The sequence below is a fragment of the Grosmannia clavigera genome (genome assembly GCF_000143105.1).
Source record: "Grosmannia clavigera kw1407 unplaced genomic scaffold GCSC_160, whole genome shotgun sequence".
Lineage (NCBI taxonomy): Eukaryota > Fungi > Ascomycota > Sordariomycetes > Ophiostomatales > Ophiostomataceae > Leptographium > Leptographium clavigerum.
The window spans coordinates 25153-46693 of record NW_014040779.1 but is presented as its reverse complement, the minus strand read 5'-3'; the positions used below and the strand labels follow the sequence as shown (position 1 = coordinate 46693).

At 51.0% G+C, this 21541-nt stretch overlaps 8 protein-coding genes across 8 annotated transcripts; 4 read left to right on the top strand and 4 right to left on the bottom strand.

Annotated features, from left to right (window-relative positions):
* Positions 1–554: 554 nt before the first annotated feature.
* On the bottom strand, positions 555–1322 carry CMQ_5085 (nudix hydrolase; the record flags this gene model as incomplete). Its single annotated transcript, XM_014316021.1, has 1 exon — positions 555–1322. The coding sequence occupies one exon, from the start codon at positions 1320–1322 to the stop codon at positions 555–557; it is 768 nt and encodes a 255-aa protein (XP_014171496.1).
* Positions 1323–3001: 1679 nt separating this feature from the next.
* Positions 3002–5572, bottom strand: CMQ_4968 (uncharacterized protein; the record flags this gene model as incomplete). Its single annotated transcript, XM_014315904.1, has 2 exons — positions 3002–3105; positions 3208–5572. 2 exons carry the CDS (start codon positions 5570–5572, stop codon positions 3002–3004), a joined length of 2469 nt encoding a protein of 822 aa, XP_014171379.1.
* Positions 5573–6449: 877 nt separating this feature from the next.
* CMQ_5024 (rpel repeat protein) lies at positions 6450–6878 on the top strand (the record flags this gene model as incomplete). The annotated part of the gene is made up of 2 exons (XM_014315960.1): positions 6450–6578; positions 6651–6878. The coding sequence occupies 2 exons, from the start codon at positions 6450–6452 to the stop codon at positions 6876–6878; spliced, it is 357 nt and encodes a 118-aa protein (XP_014171435.1).
* Positions 6879–7426: 548 nt separating this feature from the next.
* CMQ_4919 (fkbp-type peptidyl-prolyl cis-trans isomerase) lies at positions 7427–8367 on the top strand (the record flags this gene model as incomplete). The annotated part of the gene is made up of 4 exons (XM_014315855.1): positions 7427–7607; positions 7711–7768; positions 7976–8049; positions 8150–8367. The coding sequence occupies 4 exons, from the start codon at positions 7427–7429 to the stop codon at positions 8365–8367; spliced, it is 531 nt and encodes a 176-aa protein (XP_014171330.1).
* A 900-nt stretch (positions 8368–9267) lies between these two features.
* On the top strand, positions 9268–11070 carry CMQ_5056 (DNA-directed polymerase; the record flags this gene model as incomplete). The annotated part of the gene is made up of 1 exon (XM_014315992.1): positions 9268–11070. One exon carries the CDS (start codon positions 9268–9270, stop codon positions 11068–11070), a length of 1803 nt encoding a protein of 600 aa, XP_014171467.1.
* A 5630-nt stretch (positions 11071–16700) lies between these two features.
* CMQ_4958 (uncharacterized protein) lies at positions 16701–17348 on the top strand (the record flags this gene model as incomplete). Its single annotated transcript, XM_014315894.1, has 1 exon — positions 16701–17348. One exon carries the CDS (start codon positions 16701–16703, stop codon positions 17346–17348), a length of 648 nt encoding a protein of 215 aa, XP_014171369.1.
* Positions 17349–17878: 530 nt separating this feature from the next.
* CMQ_5034 (snare protein nsyn1) lies at positions 17879–19221 on the bottom strand (the record flags this gene model as incomplete). The annotated part of the gene is made up of 3 exons (XM_014315970.1): positions 17879–18057; positions 18254–19095; positions 19208–19221. 3 exons carry the CDS (start codon positions 19219–19221, stop codon positions 17879–17881), a joined length of 1035 nt encoding a protein of 344 aa, XP_014171445.1.
* A 977-nt stretch (positions 19222–20198) lies between these two features.
* CMQ_4953 (duf52 domain containing protein) lies at positions 20199–21274 on the bottom strand (the record flags this gene model as incomplete). The annotated part of the gene is made up of 2 exons (XM_014315889.1): positions 20199–21048; positions 21114–21274. 2 exons carry the CDS (start codon positions 21272–21274, stop codon positions 20199–20201), a joined length of 1011 nt encoding a protein of 336 aa, XP_014171364.1.
* Positions 21275–21541: the final 267 nt, after the last annotated feature.

The window sequence follows — 21541 nt, the reverse complement described above, 5'->3', positions numbered from 1 at the left end:
CGACAGTTTTCGCTGCTTTTTGTCATCCTCGATAGGTAACAAACACGCAGACCACTCCTGGACCGCAGCTCCCGTGAGTTCCGTCTATGCCGTTTACATATACGGCAAACAACGATACTCGTCCCTTCGAGACGGTTGCCATTATTAATGTGGAAGGGAGAACGAGACGCGATGGCGAGGCGGGCGGAGCAGCAAAAGACACTGTGCCCACACAGCTGTTTCAGTCACGGAAGACAGTGCGAATACGGAACAAGCCTCAAGCATCGTCGAACTGGGAGTCGATTGCGCCATCGCCCCGGCCGCAAATTTACTCGTCTATTGAACGGCATCGATCACGACATTTGCACTATGCCTGTTGTGGGAAAGACGACATGGTATGTGGGGCGTGCGAAAATATGAGCGCCGCCCTCTACGTAAATCTACGGAGTACGGAGTACAGTCGACTGGTTTTGGTCACGTGGTGTATCACGTGTATTCGACTGCCTGAAGTCCGTATGGAGTACGGAGTAATTACGTCGTATTCGCGATCCAATTTCACAGCGATTGACAACCCCTCACCGCTTCATGTCGTCTTCTAGTTTGCACACGGCCTCCTGCTCCGGGCGGAAGCGGAGGCGCTTGCCCGCCTCCCGGAAGTTCACCCACTCAGCTATCAGGTCTTCATGGTCCTCCCGCGCACCCGGCCCTAATGGTGCCGTCGAGTCAGCCACGGCCGCATAGAAGAACACCGTCTTGGTAGTGTCCACTGTTGCCGCCTGCAGGTCGGGATACTGTACGATGCCGATCAGTTCGCTGTTCAGAAGGTTGCGCGTCAACTTTAGGTCGATCGTAGTAGGCGATGTGTCATGGTCCAGTGTATCGTGCTCGATTATAGGTGTTGCGTTGTGACTTGAATTGGGTACATGTGGCCCATCAATATGTACATCTAGGTCTCTCGCTCTGCACGATGCCATTATGGCACCTGTGCCGCTGGCAAGGTACGCGTTTGCGGATGGCAAGATCGGTGTCGCAGATGACTGGGTGGAGCGGGTGCGGATCTTCAGCGGGAAAAGCGAGGCGTGCACGCCTGTTTCCTCATAAGTCTCACGCAGTGCGGCAGATTGCAGACACTCGCCAATGTTTTTGCGACCTTTGGGCAACTGCCAAATGCCGAGCCGTCTGTTAAATATAATCAGCACCTTATCGGCGCTTGGGTCGACACATATAGTGCCGCAAGATATGGTGCATCGCTCTGACGGGATGAAGACCATTGCTTGACTGATGAAGTCAATATCTAGCATCGGCTTCCGGGTACCGTCTTTGGTGGGTGTCGAGGCTGCCATTGAAGTTTGGTCACGTTATCCTGCGTTGAAGCAAGGAGAACAGATTGAAGCTATTGCTAGAAGCGGGAGGGGAATCTTCCACCGATCTTGCTGGTTAAGGTAGGCTAATAAGCTGCTGCTCTGCCTGTGGGCTTATTTGATATCGTTATAATTAGGCGACATGCAAGAAAGTGTGTCAGAGGGAGACTTCCTTGGCCTTGGGTTGTTGGGGCTCTATATATAAAGGGATGTCGCCTCGAACAAGATTATGCTGCCAGAAGACCATCTACCCACAGCGCGGTGCCATGTTTCTCTCTGCCTGTCCCCTCCGCCACTACCCGATTCGACAGACTCACTGAGCAGCGCCATGAGAGGCACAGGCGTGTTCGACATAGCCGGCCATTTCGTCTCGCGCGATATGCAGGGAGGCAGTGTATGACAGCAGAAGCCAGAACGAGCACACGGGCGAGAAAGAGAGAGCCGAGCCAGGAAGAAAGCTGATGAGAGTAGAAGTGGGCCGAGTTTAGTATACCAACTTTGATTAGGAGTCTCAGGGCTGGTGTTACTGTGTTGTACATCCGTCCTAGGTCTCTGTGGTGTTGGCTCGGGTGTCGTCGTTACTGGTGCTATTTTGTTTCTGTTATTGCCACACAACACGCAGTTCTCGCAGAGCGGCGAATACGCCGAGAATGCAATACAGGGATACTATCCCGTTGATAGAGTGCATGTCGATAGCTATACAGCTACGTCTTCGGTCCTTTATGTCGTAAGGGCACACCCAGCTCAGGAGAGCGACAAATCAAAATAGCACCCGTCATGGGATGGAATTGGTCTGGTGACTGGGACAGAAGGTGGTGAGCTCCGAGTCGCATAGCATGGGATGCACGAATGGAAATCAGTCATGTCGCCTCTTCACAGTCGTATGTTTCGGAGGTTCCGGGAAGGGGTTTTGGGAGAATCACAGGAAGTCCCTGCTACAGCAACTCACAGCACGAGGACATATTCGTTCCACATCGCACTATTTGAAGTTGTTGGGCAGAAAGCATGCATAAGTAGCGGCCATCGGAAAACTTGCTGCGATGACTGGTAGAGTGATACGACTCAACGATAAAGGGGAGGAAGGGAGGCACACTGCAGATCGAAGCAGAACTGTATTAATACTGCTCAGGCCCTGTTAGGATACACAATCGACGGTGCTCTACCCCTCAGCTTTGTCCTCGTCTGGCCATCTCGGGCAGCGGGAAGAAATATTACTCGTGGCACATGCATCGGCGTCCCGTGCGCGCAGTGTTGTGCCCGACAGGCCGCGATGGAGCTACACATGGCATGCTCGTAGGAGGCGCTTCGGTTCCGATCGGCCTCCTTGACCAAGAACGGAGGCATGGCAGAGCGGCAAATTCCGTCCTGATCCAGATAGAAGCACTCTTTGGCACACCAGACAGGTCAAGACTGTCCGTTGTACTGAAGTCAACAAATTATGCATTGCAAAAATAAGATAAAAATAGCGGTCGTAATCGTCTCTATCTAACCTGTCAAGTCGCGTAAACACGACATCAATATAGCCGTCTATGCTGTGCCATCACAAAGCGTTCCCCAACGCCGTACCATGCAGACAATGCGCCAGACAGAAACCGAAGGAAGACTGGAAACGACAGTAACGCGACCAGAAGCCTGCCGTAAGCTAGAAACAGAGCACAGAATCAGCCCCTCGTCTGCGGGGGCTGTCGGCTGTTCGGCCGGTTGGCCAGTTCTGTATACCGGCGGACGCGATGTATGCCGAGGCGTCGGCCACCATCTGTAGTGCCTGTAGCAAAAATCCAGCGAGAGCAAGCATTTGACCGGCTATCGATCCCAAGTCGAGACTGCAGAGATTCCCTGCTGTGCACCCATTTGAACGCCGGCTCACGTGCAAGGTCATCGTTGGCACAGAAGCTCAAAATTTCTGCAATACTAGTGACGCCGTGCGGCAGCCGGAAGTCGTGGTGGTATGGCAGCGCGGCCACAAGGCATGCAAAATACAGGACCAAGAGTGCGAGTACAACGCCATATAGCGCCATATATGAAACCATGCGCACCTTGCTACCCCCCAGAGGAGCTTCCGATGCCAGAAACAAGCCGCCGGCCAGGGCAGGAAGGAAGGCAAACAATACTGACAGCAGAGACAAGGCAGCAACATGCCAGTGACGATTGATAGCAGCATGCAAGGTGCTCTGCAAGGGTAAACAGGCCGGGTAGTCTGCCAGGATGGAGGCTTCAGGGGGGGCACCCCCGGGATGCCTAGCAATCTCTGCCCACGGCTGCAAGATCCGAAACGACAGCTCCAGGCTGGCAAATAACAGGAACATGATTTGGCCAAGAAGAGCAGGCAGAAAGCTATAGAGGAAGCTGGCAGGCGAAAATGCACCTAATGTCGAGGTCGTGGCCACCTCGGGTAGAAAGCCCGCCTCAAAGTGGGTAGAAGGCAGGAAGGAAACGATAAACAGTGCCAGAAGCAGAGAAAACGACGCTGCTATAAAGCACAGGAGCTGGATACTGCGCATGCACCACGGAAGATAGCTGTAGCGAGCCGACCCTGTTTGAGGCGAGGGTGCCGTATCTCTTAAGCTGTTGTCTCCAGACGTTCGGTGGACACCATTTCGTCCCAGTATTCCGCCGCCGTGTTCACGTCCAGCTTTATTGCCATTTTGGCTCTGTCCACGCCAGATGCTGTCCGCCTGGCCTGGTCCGATTCCGTGCCATATCTGTTTCCCACGGCCATCGTCCCAGGTCCAGTATCCAAGCCTGTCTGGGCCTCGCTGGCGGAGGGCAACGCGTATCTCATCGCGTGTGCCCATCACCTCCGTGCCGTAATAATCTGCAAGAGTACTGCTATCGGAAGAAAGAACAATAAAGTCTGCAATGGATCGCGGGTCGCAGAGAAGGCCGGTCATGTTGTATCGGAAGTAGATCAGCAGCATGAATGTCGCGGTGGCGACAGACGAGTAAAGTCCAACCAATGTCCAAGCAACACTCTGCACAGTCGCCCACCGCAATGTGCCATTGACGACGACTACAGAGAAAACGGAGCTCTGGAGCGGCACGGCAAAGTTCATTAGCCAGAAGCCCAACAGAGGCACCCAGACGTGCCAAGTCGCGGTGCCCAACAAGGGCGGCCAGAGGAAGGATATTGGATACAGGCGGTCGAACACAGCTCCATCACGGCTGCACTTTCCAGGACGCAGAGCAGCAGCCATGCAAACGAACGGGTGGATTCTGATAATGGCCAGGGATATGGAATATGCGTAGAGAAATGCGATGGCAGATATCAGCTGCGGGAAGATGCGGAAGACAAAATACTGACTCCCGTACGTGTTGCTGCTGCGGACGGTGAGTCCGTCAAATGCCCTCGAGTAGACGGCACTGAAGATGAGACCGACATCAAGAAGAAAGCACAATGCAGTGAAAACCGCCAACGACACCGGGCGCAGAATGGCGGGTTTGAAATCAGGTCGTGGGAGATTTTGCCCATCATGTCTAGGGAAAAGCCTAGGGGCGATGTAGGTTTGAACTGGGTCGAATTGACGAGGCGAGTGAGCGGCGTGAACGAGTGAGTGCTTTCCAATATCGGGTCCGCCGCGCACAGGCCGAGGGAACGACAGCAGCGGAAGAGAGGCAGGCAGTGGGCCGATGTCGGCTCCACGAGTATCTCTGGAAGGCGGCTGTGTTGTGAGACAGTCCTGATCGTTAGGCGCGCTTCTGCTGCCGTTGTTAGCTCCGCCCAATGACGGCGCAATGCATTCCGTGAGGGCATCAAGAGCATGGCGAAGGTAGGGAGTATCGTCGATCCCGGGAGTCACGTTGGCAGCGTCCCGAGCAAGCGGATCCTTTATGCGCTGTCCGAGATCTGGCAAAGCCTCGTTCAAGTCTTCGCCCATCCTATGCCCGACGACAGCAACAGAGGCTGGAAACAGTGTCGAGGAAGCCAGAAGCGACCCGAAGAGACGATCTGGACCGCACAGGTCCTCGCTGGTAGTGCTGGTGCTGTCAGAAGTCGACTCGACCGGCCGCAATGGCGGTGTTGGGAGACACGGAAAGTCAGTCGACGGCCAGACGAACAGTCCAGAAGCAGAGGATTCTTTGCCCTCGCAGTCAGCACTATGGGTGCCGCTTCCAAAGTGTTGGTAGCGGCTGTCGTCTGACGGTCGTGCAGTCCATCCTGCCGGTGAATTTGAACATGGAGGCCAATCGTGTGTGGCCAAGGCACCTGTACTTTGTACTGGACGGGTTGCCATTGGTGGGGAAGGCATGCATGTCCAGAGAGCAGACGTGCGTGAAGCAGGCAGATTGACACTGATGCGCTTCTGTGCCGTGCTGCACAGAGTATGAGGCTGTACACATGGCCAGTAACCGGAGCAAGGCCGGGTTTTAGAAGGCATTGCAGCGAAGGGGCTGGGCGACGACAGCAAAGCATTTCCGTCTTACGATTGAGTGGTTGGTTTCTTAGGTTCATCCTTTCCAGCCTCGCCTCCGCACTGAAGGCGCTGAAAAGATGTCCTACCAATGTAGCCTTGGCGTTACAGGGGTGGGAATGGCCAACCCCCAGCTGATACATGATACTTGTACGGAGCTTCGTCGATTCTCTGCGTCGCAGTCCAACCCAATATCAATATTTTCCACTAGGTGTTCCGTATCTTACTGCCCACCCTTTGTGTAGCTGATGTTCGGTGTGGCTGAACTGCATAGCTCGTCCGCTGGAAGTCTGGGCAGATGCAAGCGACCATATACTCCGTGCATCCCTTCGTCTCTCTGATCTGTTGTCTTGTTCGTATGCCCGCATACTTGCAATTCCTACTCCGTACGTCTCTCGATTTCTGCCTGACACTGCAAACCAGCGTATGGAGTACGGATTACTTACAAAGCCCCCTGAAGTGCGGGTCTGTTTGTTTACATAATGGACCTCGCCACTGCTCAACCAGCCAACAGCCTTGCAGGTGGTGTCGTAGCGGGGGATGCCCCAGATGACTGGGTGGCTAAATTTCTCGTTATTTATCCTCCCGTCCCGCTCAACGTTCTCCTTTTCTAGTGTACACGTTCGTTCCTGTCTTACCATTTGTGTCAAAAGTCAAAGCAGCATCCTCAACGACAGCACCATATTCCCAACCAACTACCATGGACAATGAAAACACCAACAAGCCTGTCGTAGACGAGGCACCAATCCACCCCGTGACCGGAGGGGATCCAGCCAGGCGCAACTCGCTGTTGCTTCATTTGCTGAACCGGCCTAATCGTGACGAGCTTGTGCAGAGTGGGCTCATCTCTACCCCAACCCCGGTCCTCTTGCAATAACAATGTGAGACTATGCTAAGACAGCCAGAGAACATTTTGTTGGCATCCAATGCCGCCCCTAGCCTGCAAGCACACCAGAAGGAGCTTGAGAAAAGCATGCGTGCCGACTCGCTGAACGAAAAAATGGCCAAGCGGCCGTCGCCTGAGGATCTGATCAAAAAGGGCGTGCTCGATGAAGACCCTCGCTCGCCAGAGGAGAGATATGAAGATGCCATTGAGGAGGAATACGCCAAGAGGGAAGGTGGGGCTTAGACTCCAGTCGACAAGCACACATATTCTGAACCGCTATCGAGCGAGGGCCAAATCACGACGAAATGGACGACAAGCTCGAGTTGTCTGCCAAAACTCCCTTCACACCTCCATCGTGTTTTGCAATTAACTACAATATCCTGCGAATAGTAATCAGCTCTGACTGTGCCCCGTCTATTGAATGAATGTGAGGTGCGCATGAGTGCTTGTTGGGGCTTCCACACCCCTCCCCAGTCCCATGCCCCAAGCTTGGATATGGATTCTTGTCCGTAAACATGAGCTTCCTGGAATTCCCCGCGAGTAGGTAGCTCGCTATGACGTCACGGCCAAGGCAAAAAAGCCGTGCAGTTGTTGCTGTCTGCCATCTGCTCGGGGGGCGCAAGGGCAGACCCACATAGATCGCCAACGTAGCACATTGGCCAATGAGATTTGCAATAGTATACCAAAGAAGAGCAGGGTTATTTTCTTCCAAACTCACCATCTTGTTGACAAAGCAAACACCCTTATCAAACGCGGCATTGCTACATACAATTTCGAAAGAACACATCAGAATGCAGCCCATTGCCCTGTCCCTGTCCCTCCTTGCTTCGGCAGTTGTTGGCGCCCTGGCTGCCGTTCTCAAAATTGATGTCACGTTGCCAGTTGAGTGTGACCGCCGCACTCAAAAAGGGGACAAGATCCAGGTTCACTACCGAGGAACTCTGCAGTCCAATGGCCAGAAGTTCGATGCCAGTATGTCCAGATATCGCGACCCGTAGTAGACCCCATTTTAACCCGTTGACCTCTTGGAGGATATTTGGAAACGATGCTAACGCTCGATATTACCCACGCCCAGGTTATGACAGAGGATCACCCTTCAGCTTCTCGCTCGGCAGGGGCCAGGTTATCAAGGGGTAAGGTAGCCGGGTACATCTTCGATCACCTTGCCTACATAGTAGCGAAAACTGCCCCGGTATGCCATCGAGTTTCAGTCATTGTGCTGACGCCATTTTCTAGCTGGGAGGAAGGCCTTCTGGATATGTGCATAGGCGAAAAAAGGTACCGCTTGAAAATACCGGAGTTTCATATCTACGATTGTGATACTAATGCTTGCCACTTAGAACGCTCACCGTGCCACCTGAATTTGGCTATGGCCAACGCGGCATGGGACCGATTCCTGCCGGCTCAACTCTGGGTAAGACACGTGTGCCTACGTCTTGTTCAACCCGTTATCAATCATAAGACCGCCAGTAGCGGCAGAAACAACACACTGACTTGATATATTTCCACGACAGTTTTTGAAACGGAGCTAGTTGCTATCGCCGGAGTTCCAACCCCCGAGACCATTGTTACGAAAAGAACTACAGACGACCTGAGCTCGACATCTAGCGTTTCTGCAGACCAGACGCCCAACATTGTGGATAAAATGGCCAGCAAGGTAGCGGAGGCCGCCGAAGTCGTGAAGACTATTGTTGTTGACACCGATGATGGTCAGGAGCATAATGAGCTGTAAATAGATCGTATATCAAGCGGTCTGGGAGTCTTGAGCCTCTCTCACAGACCTAAGTCTTTAAATCAAGGGCTTCGACGTGGAACCGTCATAGTAAACCCAGTCTGAAGGTTAATGCATCACCCCAGTCTGCATATTGTGGTAATTAAATACGTCGGGTTTCAATGTACTTTCGAGGATCCCCGAAATTCGCACCCTCTTACGAGACCAGTTGCACGGCGGCGGGGAGCATTGGCATATATACATAATCTGCCAATTGCAAGAGCTCCCAACGAGTGTTAGAAGCAACACAATTCTAAGACGCGTGGCTCTAGTCGAAATGAACGTCCTCGCGACTACGGAATACGGAGTACATTGGACCGGAAGACAGTGCGATTTAGCTTGTGAGCATTGTGCTTGTGATGATAGGCTTAGTTGGTCAACAAGCGTGGCAACACAACGAACTTCGCGAGAGCATTACTCGTACGTCTGCTTTGTCGTTTTGCGCGGAAGCAAATAGGCAGGACGCTTGCTAAGTTGAGTACCGTAAATCAATGACCCGCAAGTCTAGGCATCTATCCCCTAGGCACGTGGGCAAATTTACATAAACAAACGAGGGCACTGCACTAGCAATTAATTGTCAGCGCGCCACGGTCAGCAACTGTTCTTGGTACTGCGTACGGACACGCAGACTCTTGGTGGCGACGAGAATGCACTGTAGTGTATCTTCAGAAAATCGCCTCCTCGATGCCTAATGAGCACTGGCAATGGCGGACGCAGGTGATCAAGTTTCGCCAATCACGAAAGCCGACAAGCGGGATCAGGCAGACCACGAGACCCTGAAGTACTCTCTCCTAGGTCCGTCCTTACTGAAAGCAGGCCAGGACATGGTAGATCAGGCAAAGGTTCAACTATTCAACATGGATGAGAACAAGCGTTAGCAGGGAGGAGACGCTGACTGTTCAGGTGTCGGATATCATATACAATGCTTCCAAAGGCTCCAAGTACTTCAATCGTGAAGAGACGAGAGACAGAGTTCTCTCATCCAAGGTCGCCCGAATTTTAGCGAAGAAGGCACATCTTGAGCGTCTGGATCTTTCAAGAGACCTTCGTGCTGTCGACGGCCTCATCACCGAGCTCGATGCCTCTCGAGATCTTTCCCAGTATATTGTGCATGTGGATTGTGATGCCTTCTATGCTGCAGTCGAATTGCTTGGTCAACCCGAACTGGCAGGTGCGCCTTTCGCAGTTGGTGGTGGTGTTCTCTCCACCTGCAACTACTTGGCACGCAGTTTTGGATGTCGAAGCGGCATGGCTGGCTTTGTGGCCAAAAAGCTTTGTCCCAAGCTTATTATTTTGAAACCCGACCACGCCAAGTATGTGGCCAAGGCCCAGGAGGTGCGCAGGGTCCTGGCACGGTATGACCCGCGTTTCGAGAGCGCGAGTATCGATGAGGCTTACCTCAACGTGACCGAATACTGTGCTACCCACGGGGCGGATCCGGGCGAAGTAGTAGCGCAGCTGAGGAGGGAGGTTTTGGAAGAAACCAGAGTAACGGTATCGGCCGGAATTGCTGCCAACACTCGGCTCGCCAAAATATGTTCTAATATCAACAAGCCGAACGGACAATTCTTGCTGCAAAACGAGCGTTCTGCCATCCTCGACTTCACCAAGACCCTGGCCTGCCGGAAGGTCAACGGGATCGGTCGCGTATTTGAACGAGAGCTGGCATCTGTCGGTATACAAACATGTGGAGACATTTACGACCAGCGACAATATATCAGCCGACTCTTTGGAGAGAAAGCGTGCCACTTTTTGGTGCATAGCTATCTTGGCCTGGGGAGAACGAGTGTACAGCCAGCAGAGGAATATGAACGAAAAAGTGTTGGGACGGAGAGCACCTTTACGAGCATGTCCGATCCAGGAAAGCTGAGACAGCAACTGCAATGGACAGCACATGAGCTCGAGAAGGACTTGCGTCGAGTCGAGTGTAAGGGCCGCACTTTGGTTCTCAAGCTCAAGCTAAACACATTCGAAGTACATACGAGACAGGTTATCCTCTCCCGGGCGGTATACTTAGCCGACGACTTGTACAAGTACGCATCGCCTATGTTGTCCAAGATGGAACAGGAGTTACCTGGTATAAGCGTTCGACTTCTAGGCTTACGGTGCACAAATCTTACCAGCACCAGGAAACCCGATACGCTGGCCTTCTTCGGCATTCGACCACCGCAAGGAATCGGCCAACCTGATAGTGAGGCTACAGAAAGCGAGGTGCCTCCAGACACGACTCCGAGATACCGCGAGAGTCTAGAAATCGGGGCAATAGGACCTGCAGAGCCTTTGGAGGCGGAAGTAGCTGGAAGAACGAAGCGGGATGACAGTCTTGCTGTCGAAGAGACGCCTACTCTGTGTTACCGACAGGAGCGTACAGCCAACCCGAAGAGTGAGACGGGCCTACACCGAGAGCAAGAGAGATGGTGGAACTGTCCTGTGTGTTTTCGACCCCAGTCAGCAGACGAGAAAGAGTTCAACGATCACATGGACGCGTGCTTGTCTCGTCGAACCATCCTAGAAGCCGTTCAAGAACATGCAGGTGACGCCTGCAACTCAGGCCCGAGCTTGGGTAGAAATGGACGTGAGCAGAAAAGGGAGAAGAGAAGAGGTAGGCTATTGGCTATCACAAGTGACCCGCGGCAGAAAAGGATTCGGTTCGATACTATGTGAGTGGGCAACTTTATCAAAGGCCAGCACAGAGCAGACTCATCATACCGAAAGAGATTGTAGGATATCTCACTGTCTTCAGCGCTGTCGGCGGCTTCTGGACCCCTGGGGGTTGGGATATGTCCGGTTAGGTAGATGAGGGATGCGCCTGGTGCGAGACAGGGCAGCAGGTGCAGTTTGAACGTTTGCAAATAGCCATGGGGTGCTTTGTACATTGGCCAAAATATATTGTCATTCGTATTTGCGATTTCGACCTCGGCGTTTGTAAAGCCAAACCGTCTTTTTAAATAGCCCGTTATTAATGGGCTCTGACCTTGCCTCTTCATAGCCCTGGGTGACAGTAGCAGTAATTTCAGCTCACCTAGCTGCCTCTCTAAAAGGGGCTACAATGCTTAAGTAAATGGCATTGATAGCATTGGTAAGACGGACGATCCAAGTTGTAAGTATATAGCCTCTCGCCTCGACCTATGAATGCCAATACAACCCCAAAAAAACAAAAACCACAGATTCTGGGGCCACGCTATAGGTATAAGTAAAGCCGCAGAACAATCCTAGGCGCAGATGTAATCCGCCTAGCAGCAGGAAAGAACAGCACGCTCGCAAGGTCACGCCTGGTCTATGCCCTGTACCCAACGCACACCAAGCACTGCCGCTGCTCACCGAGATTGCTCACTGAGCACGAGGTACACACAACTTTGGCACAGAATATGCAGCGCCGTTCCTGGCTATGGCCATTGCCACACGTATCCATCCCGCATAAGTCACCCTCGCCGTCCACGGAAGATCTGCAATCCTTACAGACAGCGTCTTCTTGGCTTGCATAACAATGAGTTGCGACTGGAGAGTTCTGTTCTGTGGCTGGTGCGGATGCACAATTAGGTTGGGAAATGTCCCAAAAACTGTGCAGAGATGGCTGATTCGAGAGGATCTGGGTTGTATCACGGTATTGCTGGCACGGAGGTGCATCACTGACATGTACGCTGGGTACTGGATCAGCTTCCTGATGGCGCCGTACCGAGTAGAGCAAGCCTAGGGTACGCCCTGCACGCCGTCAGCATAAGACAAAAGACATATATACCGACATGGAAACTTACGATGTATCTCTGCGTCTGAAGGTCGGTTGTCACGGAATCGTTTCATAGTCCGACTCGGAAGATTTGATGATATGCAGCCAGTGTGAAATGTAGACGTCACACAGCCAGCTCCCCGCACCGGTGAACATATTGTCGTGTTGCTGGAGAAGGAGAGCTCCGAGTCGGAGCGCTTGCGCTTTACAAGGCTAGACATCGCGACACACCCCAATATATAAATGTCAAAAAATTAGGCAGCGCGAGTGTTGCAAGTGGTGGGCTTTACGTGAGAGCTGTTGAAATGGTGTGGTCTAGGATCGTATGTTTGATAGACAAAGGTAGCTTTTGTTAAAGCAACATATAAATAGATCATGTCTATTAGGGAGAAGTACTTCGTATGCGATGTCGACGCGACGCGTCTGCTGTGCGCTAAAATTAAAGTGGCATTAAGACGCGTTGCTAGCCAAGCGGTTACCCGTACGGAGTATTACTCCGTATTATCTTACATGATCAATCACAAAAGATCGCTACGGTACGGATCAGTTAAGGCTCCGATATACCTCACAAGCTATGTGACCTTCGCCTGCATAGCTACGGATTGAGCGTTTGTAGCCTAGAGCTAAGTACGTTGCCCCTTCTGATTGGCAATTGTCCATGTCGTCGATGCTAACGGTGGCACTATCGGGTTTTATCGGCTGGAATTTACATTTCTACTACGATCTGCGGGAATTGATAGAGCGACGAGTCCGAATTATAGAGCGACGGGTCCACGTAATTTATTTGGCGGTTGCTGGCGGCAGAATACTGAAATCGTCCCCGTGTACTCCGTAAGTCGTAATAGATTCGAAGTACTCTGTAAAATGACCAAAAACACTGAATAAAGAACAAAAAGACTAGTAAATACTATATAAAACTAGTTAAGCCGCCGTGTCTTCCTCTATAGAATTAGTAAGTTCTCTCCTACTAAGCATTATCGGCACTAGCCTGCCTGTACGGCGCGCTGCGGCCTGCGCCTCCTATGCGGCCGCTGCATCCTGTGCAACCTGCGCTATTGCCGCTGCCTCTACTTTTGCCTTTACCTTTACTTAGGCTAAGCATTTATTTATTCAAGTAATACTTTACAGAATACGTGTACGGTTTTAGGGGGGTGGGTAGAAGGGAGGAGGCCGTCGATAAAAGCCACTTTAAGCAGATTTGGTGATATTCGTAAAGCTTTCACTAAGCAGCGGTGTAGTCGAGGGGCGATGCGAATTCAGTAATATTCTGCCGCCTGCAACCGCCAAAAAAATCACGTGGACCCGTCGCTCTATCAATTCCCACGATCTGCTGCTTAATTACATACTCCACGCAAGTACTCCGTACGAAGTATCTTAACCTAAGCTGGTTAGTGTTGCACGGCAAAACTGGTGCGGTATACACGCTAACGAACTAACAAACACAACGCCGATGAGCGTAAACTGACAGACGCTATATATATATATATATATATGTATATTATGCGTGTATACGAATATGTACCAACGACTGGGTGCGATACGAGGTGAAGTGAGGGTAGGGTAAGTAAGCATCCTAGAGGTAACACGGTCGGGGTTGACAGCAATAAGGCGGAAAATAAACAGTCAGGACAAAGTATTGCACCAACACACCTGGACGGGTAAACATCGCCCACGTCATTCCTTGCTTCATTCGGTATCCACATCTTTCTGAATAAGGGCGTCAGAAGGACGAGCTCGCTGTGCCCATTCGCTGAGAATAAAAGTCAGTAAAGGAAACAACACGACCCAATATCGAAAAGTCCGGGACACAAGACAGAGATAAGAGCACATACGTCCAACTGCCATCGTAAACCCTCCTCGAGTCAGTGGATCTGTATCGCGCTTCGTCCAGTGCTGTTTCAATCACGCATGCCGTGACCCCAGTACCGCAACTTGAAATTATAGGCCGTTGCAGATCGACTCCTCTCTCTTGAAACAAATCCGTCAATCTGTCGGCTGGAAGGAAAGCCTTGGTAGCTGGATCCAGCACCGCATCAAAAGGTATATTGATAGCACCAGGCATATGCCCAGAAGAAAGACCCGGTCGGGGCTCTGAGGTAGTGCCGGTGAAACGCCCGCTCGACCTGGCATCGATAACTTGAACGCCCTCGGCGCCGTCTTTGGTGTGGTTTGTAACGACATCCCGTACCTCTTCAAAGCTTGCTACCTTCCTAGCGTCTAGTTCGGGAATGGGGTATGGACAGCATTCGACACTGTAGACTTCTCCTGTCTCGGTCGGAAATCCTTCCTCTAGCCACAAGCGGAAGTTGTTCAAGACGTGCACTTTTGGGTGCCCGAAAACCCTCAAGGTCCAGCCGACTCGTGGCGCAGAAAATATTCCGAGCTCCTTGGAGTCATAGACGACCACTGTATCCTCTCTTCGGATCCCCAACTCAGACATAGCGGCCGCAAAGTCTTTTGCGCTTGGAAGCATGTGCGGATACGAGGAATGCCGGTCGATAACCTTGTCAAGATCAAAAAAGCGCGCTTTGGGAATGCGCTGTTTTCGGAACACCTGTATACCAGTGCGGCCCTCAGCATCGTTCGGCATGAACCATGACGCACACAGCGGGATCACTCGAGGATCTGTGCTTGTAGGAGATATTGGGTTTTTCTTGAGGGCCGAGTTTAGGTCTTTTGGCGCGACCAAATATGAAGAGAAGGATCGCTTTGCCGGAACGGTCCTCGTCCTCAAGGCAGCGGCTGAGAAGCTGAGATCACAACTAGCTCGATAGAGCACTGCTCGCGCTGAGCGCAACATTCTGATGCTAGTTCTGGCAACCTTGCCAGACAGGGCACTGGACAGAGGCGGAAACGCGACCGCGAAAGACAGCAGATTGCCGATGAATAGGCGCCGTAGCTCGTGTTGTGCAGGACGTCTGCGAAGCCAACACTCGGGGTTTATCCTTTTGTCCTTTGAATACCGTGCATACGATCCTGGATGGAATGGCTATTTTCTCTTTTCACAAGTTCCCTAGGTCAGCAGAGGTGACAGCGATAAGTACAATGAACCCATAATATAATACATACTGCAATGAGACTGGCTGATTTGCATAACAAAAATGTGGCAGGTATAAGGAACGCCTATTTTGGGAAAATGGTTCTGGCCGTTAATGCGTCATGCTTTGTCGGTCGTGGAGCAAAAATTGAAAATCCGTGTTGTGGAATGGTCAATGGAGGGACCAAAGCTGCGGGGTTCTCTTAGCATGGCGCACAGGATACCCACCTCATTGGCGGACCCCAAAGAGCTGTGTGAAGCTAGGACCATAAGCAGTCATGAGATATTCCCCTTGAATACAGCAGCCTGTTTGTCGACCGCGTTCATCATAAGTATCTTACAATCGTACGCGCCTTTTCGCCCCAACTCTCAAGAACATGAAGGTGAAAATCCACGAGTGGCATGCTGTGGCCACATGGCGTTGGGATCTCCCGGAAGACGATGTCTGCGGCATCTGCCAAAACCAGTTTGACGGCACTTGCCCGTCTTGCAAATATCCTGGCGACGAATGCAGCCTTTGTGCGATTGCCTCTTCCCCTTGCGTATTTTTTAAAGATGGGCCACTCTGACCTAGGCTTACCGTACTGCCTTTGATAGTGTCGGGAAAATGTGGCCATAATTTTCACACCGTGGGTTGACAGCCAGAGTCTACATGAAAAGCCACAATATCTGACTAACCAACTCTGCAGCATTGCATATCGGAATGGATAAAGCAAGAGTCTGCAAAGGGCCAATGCCCGATGTGTCGACAGAGTATGTGAACTAAGGCGTACCCTTTTCCGACGTCACACTGATTGAATCTTTTTCTAGAGTTTGAATGGGACGGAGACGAACATACAATACAACCACTTGAAGAACACGCCTGAATCACAAATAGGCACCATGTTACATAACACCGCATGACGGATCGACCACTAAAGACCAAAGTAGTGCCTAGCTGTAATGATATGTCTCGGAATAATCGCAGCTACAAGGCTACAGCCTTAATAAGCTCCAGAATGCAGCTTGGAAGATTGTGAACATAATACCCATAATAGTGCGCGCTTAGTATTTGCCTTTTTCAGGCTGAACGCCATCATATGATCATACTCCGTACACGCGATGCCAGCCTTTAGTATTTGTTCACGTGTCTAAAGAGAGGCAACATTGTTTATACTCCGTACATTGTTGAGGCTCTCCAGGGCTGTAGCAATAAATTGCAGTTATTGCCATCGAGCTGTTCTCTTTTGCTACTGTACTCCGTATTTTACATCCTTTCGAGCGCTGTGTTTCTTGCAAACCGCGAGTCAGATGACCCCCAGTTGAGACCCACTCTATCCACATATTTAATCAGGCTATGGTAGGTTTCTTGGCAACCTCCCCATGCCGGGTGCCCAATGATTTGTCTAGGGCCGATTCTCTTCACGACCAGTTCATACCCAGCGACGAATCGTTAGAACGCAGGGATAACTACAGAATTTCATCACCGATGTCACAGTCTCCGATCTTCCCAACGCTTTTACATACCAAACACTTCTCCTTTCTGCTCAAATGAAGTCTTATTACACTGTGGTTTACGACAATTCTGCGCCAGGCTTCCCAGAGGTTTTCTATCCTCAAACGAGGTATGTCTTTGATGACGACGACCCCGAAGTGCTGTCCTGTGCTCTTTCGGCACAGCACCGGCTGCTTGGAGTAGAAAATACTGTCTCCAAGACGAGAGATCGAGCAATCCTGCTCGACTTCTCCAATACCGACGGCGGAAATTACGAAGTGGCCCGATCAAGTAGTTTGTCTGCTGATTGGATTGTGACGGGTACACGTTTGAGTCATATGGAGGCTACCCCGTCGGACACCGATATCAAAAGTCAAGGAGACGAACCTTGGATGCTGGTCATCGAAGGAATCGAAATGTTGGCCACAGTCGATTTGCCTACAAAACGTCTACCAGCAGTATCAAGCTCGAAACCAACACGGCACCACGGCGGTGGGACTCAGATTCTTGGTAAAGAAGAGAGTGATGTATCGGGCGAGGACTATAAAGAGCTCATACGAGACTTTAACATACGAATGGATGTGTTAAAACATTTGTTGCAGAATTCAGAACACACGCAACGACCTCTGTCTGTCAGCGAAGCCGAGAAGGATGCCTGCCATATACAGCCTTCAGAGAACGAAGTTTCTCACGGGTCCGGATAAACTTAGCCACTTGGCCATTGCGCTGTGCGTCACTGTACATAACCATGCCTTCATATGGCATACAACCACGACTAGGCTGGCAGCTGCACGAAACACAAAAAGCACATACACCACCGAACCAGTTACAACTTACAGGTCATTCTTAACCTGCAGCGCTACATAATCGGGTTCATCCCGTGCTGCTCTCTTTTTTGTGTCGACGCAATCATTTTGATTGGGAAAGAAGTAATAAATGTGTACGAACTGTAGCTAATAGCATATGACCCAGACCAACCAGACGCCAGTAATGCACAAAAGGGACAGCAATCAATAGCCACAACCGATAGCATCAAGCCAACAGCTAGACAAGCGCCCAAGCACCACAGAAAAACAAAAGAAACCCACCAAACAAAGTAAATGTACAAATGCGTCAGCGAGACAGAATAATGACAAAGCCAGACAGGCGAGCTTGTGTCCTTCTCAACTTTGGCTGCAGTGCCAGTATCTGATGATTCGATCTGTGATCGGTCCGGACAATTTTGATAGAATGATCAAAAAACTAAGGGATCGGGGACAACAAGGCGCTTGTCTTTAAGCCCAGAATTGCCTCCATCACCAGCGGCGAAGTCCGTATTGATAACATAGCGACTCGACAGCTGGGCTGTGTTTGAACGGCCGTTGTCTCTCACCGTCTTCGATTGCCCATAGACCATCGCCACAGGGGGGTGCCCTGTGAAATCCGTACCACGAGCAGCGATACTTCGTCTTTTGCTTCCGCTGTTTTGTCGGTTGACCAGAACATATACGACAACAATAATCACGATAACAACAATGACCCCGACTACCAAAAAAAATTCCCAGAATTAGTGACAAGTTTCGAGCCGAAGATATATAAACAAGGGTTTTCTCGATCGGCAAAAACGTACCAGAAATGCCCAAGCAGATCCACTTCTTCTTCCGTGTCTTTTTAGCTGTTACGACAGCGACCCCGATTTCCTCATTGCCTTTATCGAGGTTTTCTACTGCCTCTTCTGCTTTTTGTTCGATCTGCATTACCTGAGCGTCCTGTTGGATAATGAGTGTGTCCATGTCCTGGAATAGTTGTGCCAGTTCAACCATTTGCTCCTCGATCTTCTGTAAGGCTGCATGACGATCCTGAACAGCACTGAGGACTGCACGAGCTTGGCCACGGCGGTCGCTTTGCATCATGGCTTGTTGGAACACTTGGCCTCCGGCACTGGTGTCTTCAACAACAGCTCTGACTTCAGATTCCGTTGCGTCTGGCCGCACAATTCGGTACTGGCGTGCCATCTGGTCTTGCGTCTTTTTACGAAATGCCGATTCGACCTGTTGGTAAGACTGGATGGCCTGCTTGAGGCGTCGATCGACGCGACCAACCTGCGGGGAGTTTTTTGGCTGCTGCGCTTCCCGTTGACTCTTCACCTGGCGCACGCGCTCAGTAAGTTGTCGGTACAATGCCATTGTCTCCGATGCAAGCGAGTCCAGTTGTCTTGATGTTGAAGATCCAGACGCTTCCGCTTCGTTGAGTGACCGATCTTGCAGCATGCGCAGTTGGTTTAGATTTTGGTCAATCTGATCGATTCCTCGATCAATGCTTCGGCATTCGTTCAATATGGCGTTTGGATCGCCAGACGCAAAAGAACTGGCATTATGTGCGAGTGAAGCCATTTCAACATTGCCAGATGCTGCATAGCCGTCGACTTGCGAATCATCGCGGTGATCAAAGGGGTTCTGCGTGTCTCTGTACCTGATTGCCCGAGATAAATTAGTGAGCCAAATTGTATATTTCCAGCGACATCGGGCCTGGATAAGTGTCTACGAGAGGTAGCCGAGGGAAGTCGATGAAAAAGGTAACTAACCCGTACTGTGTCATGATTCCTCAGAGATACGTTAGCGGCAGTGATCTAAGTGCTTGCAGAAGGTGGGTGTCCTTGGGAAAACTGTGAGGAAACGGAAGAAGTGAAGGAAATAAGCAGAGAGGTGTGTGCAGATGGCGGAGGAAGACCTAAAAGGTCAAATTGAAGAGATAGGAGCAATTGCACAGCTCGTACGTCGAGGCTGAAACGCGGAAAGTGAGACGGATGAGACACGTACACTCATTTTGAGAGCCAACCACTCTGTGAAGAACCGCTAAAATTTTTGGAAACGGGGGAGGAATAGTGTCAACGTGTGTGTTGGCGCAGAAAACTGTTCGCATTCGAGCTTCGTGAGGGCGACGATCAGAGTAGTTGGTCTAGTAAACTGATGTGATAACGCCAGCGACAGGCATACAAAAGAAAAGGCACGGGAGAAAGAGTGGTGTTGCAAATAAATCAAGGAATGGGACGAAGAAAGAAAGGAGAGCCATTCAGGGGCTTGACCTGTTTTGTTTGATCAGGGGTATGCAAGATACGGGGCCACTCATAGGGTCTAACACGGCCGCAATCTGTCACACAGCTGAAGCAGGGCGCCGTTGCAACGGCATCTTGAAGAACATTGTTAGCGCAGACACTAAAATTTGAGCATATTAATAGCTCCTAGCAAACAGGAAGCCGCAGCCCCCGATTATGTATCTTATCTTACTTATACTATGGAGTATAATGTCTCTGTACTCCGTAGTACTCCGTATATAAGGCAATGTATGAATGTAAAGATACGAAGTATACTCCGCGTCTCATCTGACACTATATATCTCAATTTTTGGCAGGCTCGCAAGTATCTTATATTGCCTATTTAGGTCAGAAGAGCTTTGCACATACTATTTGACGTATCATAACGTCTATGTATGAAGGGTGGCATATGTTTGGTTCGTTCAGCATTGCCATGCAGTCGCGTGTCCACTTTAGACATGCCCGAAAATAGGAAAATACATCAAAATACGGCAAAAGCAGAGCCGTAGCTCACACTAGAATCAGATGTTGTCTCGGCAAGATCGCTGCGCTCATACCGTACAAATTCGAATTTCGGGTGGCCGATAGGGCTGTTAGTACTGGTGGATGTAGGGGCTCTGGTTCCCATTAGCTCCAGGGCGGCCATAGCGACACTGATGGGGTGCCGTCCACAAACAGTGTTTTCTGTTACGTGCAAGTAGTCGACAAATTTGGCCTGTGATCCTGTCTCAATAGCCCGGAAAGCTGCTTCGTCCAGGACTCGAATAAACTCGTGAACGGGCGGCTCCGTCGGGCTTGGTTTGGAGTCGCCGCGAGGCGAAAGTGAGCGGATCTTACTGAAGTCAGAACTGGGACAGTAGTGCCAGAACTCGAAGTTACGACCCCAATGACAAAAATCAGAACTGATCACAAACGCGTTTTCGGGATCTTCCAGGTATGGCACCAGAAGCTGCCCAAACTCTCTCTCGTCAGCACCGCTGCCGTCCCCCACTATGATCGGAACAAGTGAGGGCCACCGGGCACCGGTACCCAGTGTCCGCTCCAACATCTTCCAAATGTAAGGCAGTTGCATCTCAAGGCTGTGTTCCCCAACATCATTGTGACGTGGTATATCTTTGAAGAAACCTGACTCTCGAAGCCGGGCTGTCACATCAGCATCCACCTGAAAGTCCCCAAATGGGGTTGCATATTTCTCAAACGTCGTAAGAGCGCAGCCTCGGAGGTAGTAGGTGTGGCTTGGACCAAGGACAAATACGCGACGAGCCTTGTTGAGATCCAGACACTTGTACGCCCATGCTGCACAGGGGCCTGAGTATCGATATCCAGCATGACTAGTAGAAACCATTGGTATAGAGTTAGCTGGCAATGTTGGCACTGGGACAAGGTCGGGTCTTACGGGGCAATAACTGCTCTGGCATTGGTTACAGGTAGAAGAGATCCGTTTATGGCACACGATGCCTCTTCTAGCCAGCCATTCAATTCCTCTGAAAGGTTCCTGGGGTCGGCAGTATACCAACTCCCGGCGTGTTCAGCGGGACGTGTGCCTCTGAGGGCCATGACTCGTCAGATCGGTTTGGTTCGAACTTTATTAATGCATATACCGGATGGGTAGATGTGTAGAATGCAGGAAGATGGGGGGGTAGAACAACCGTTGACAGCGAGTCTCCCGATGCTGCTGATTCACGTGCGCGAGAGGGGCAATTGTGAGGCGACGAATTCCAGCCCCACCCGCGGTAATACTAAAAATAAACCCAGGTTGTTTCTGCTCCTCGGTGGACTGCGTCGGAACTGTGGTATCTTTGTCCACCACTAAAAATATTGCGC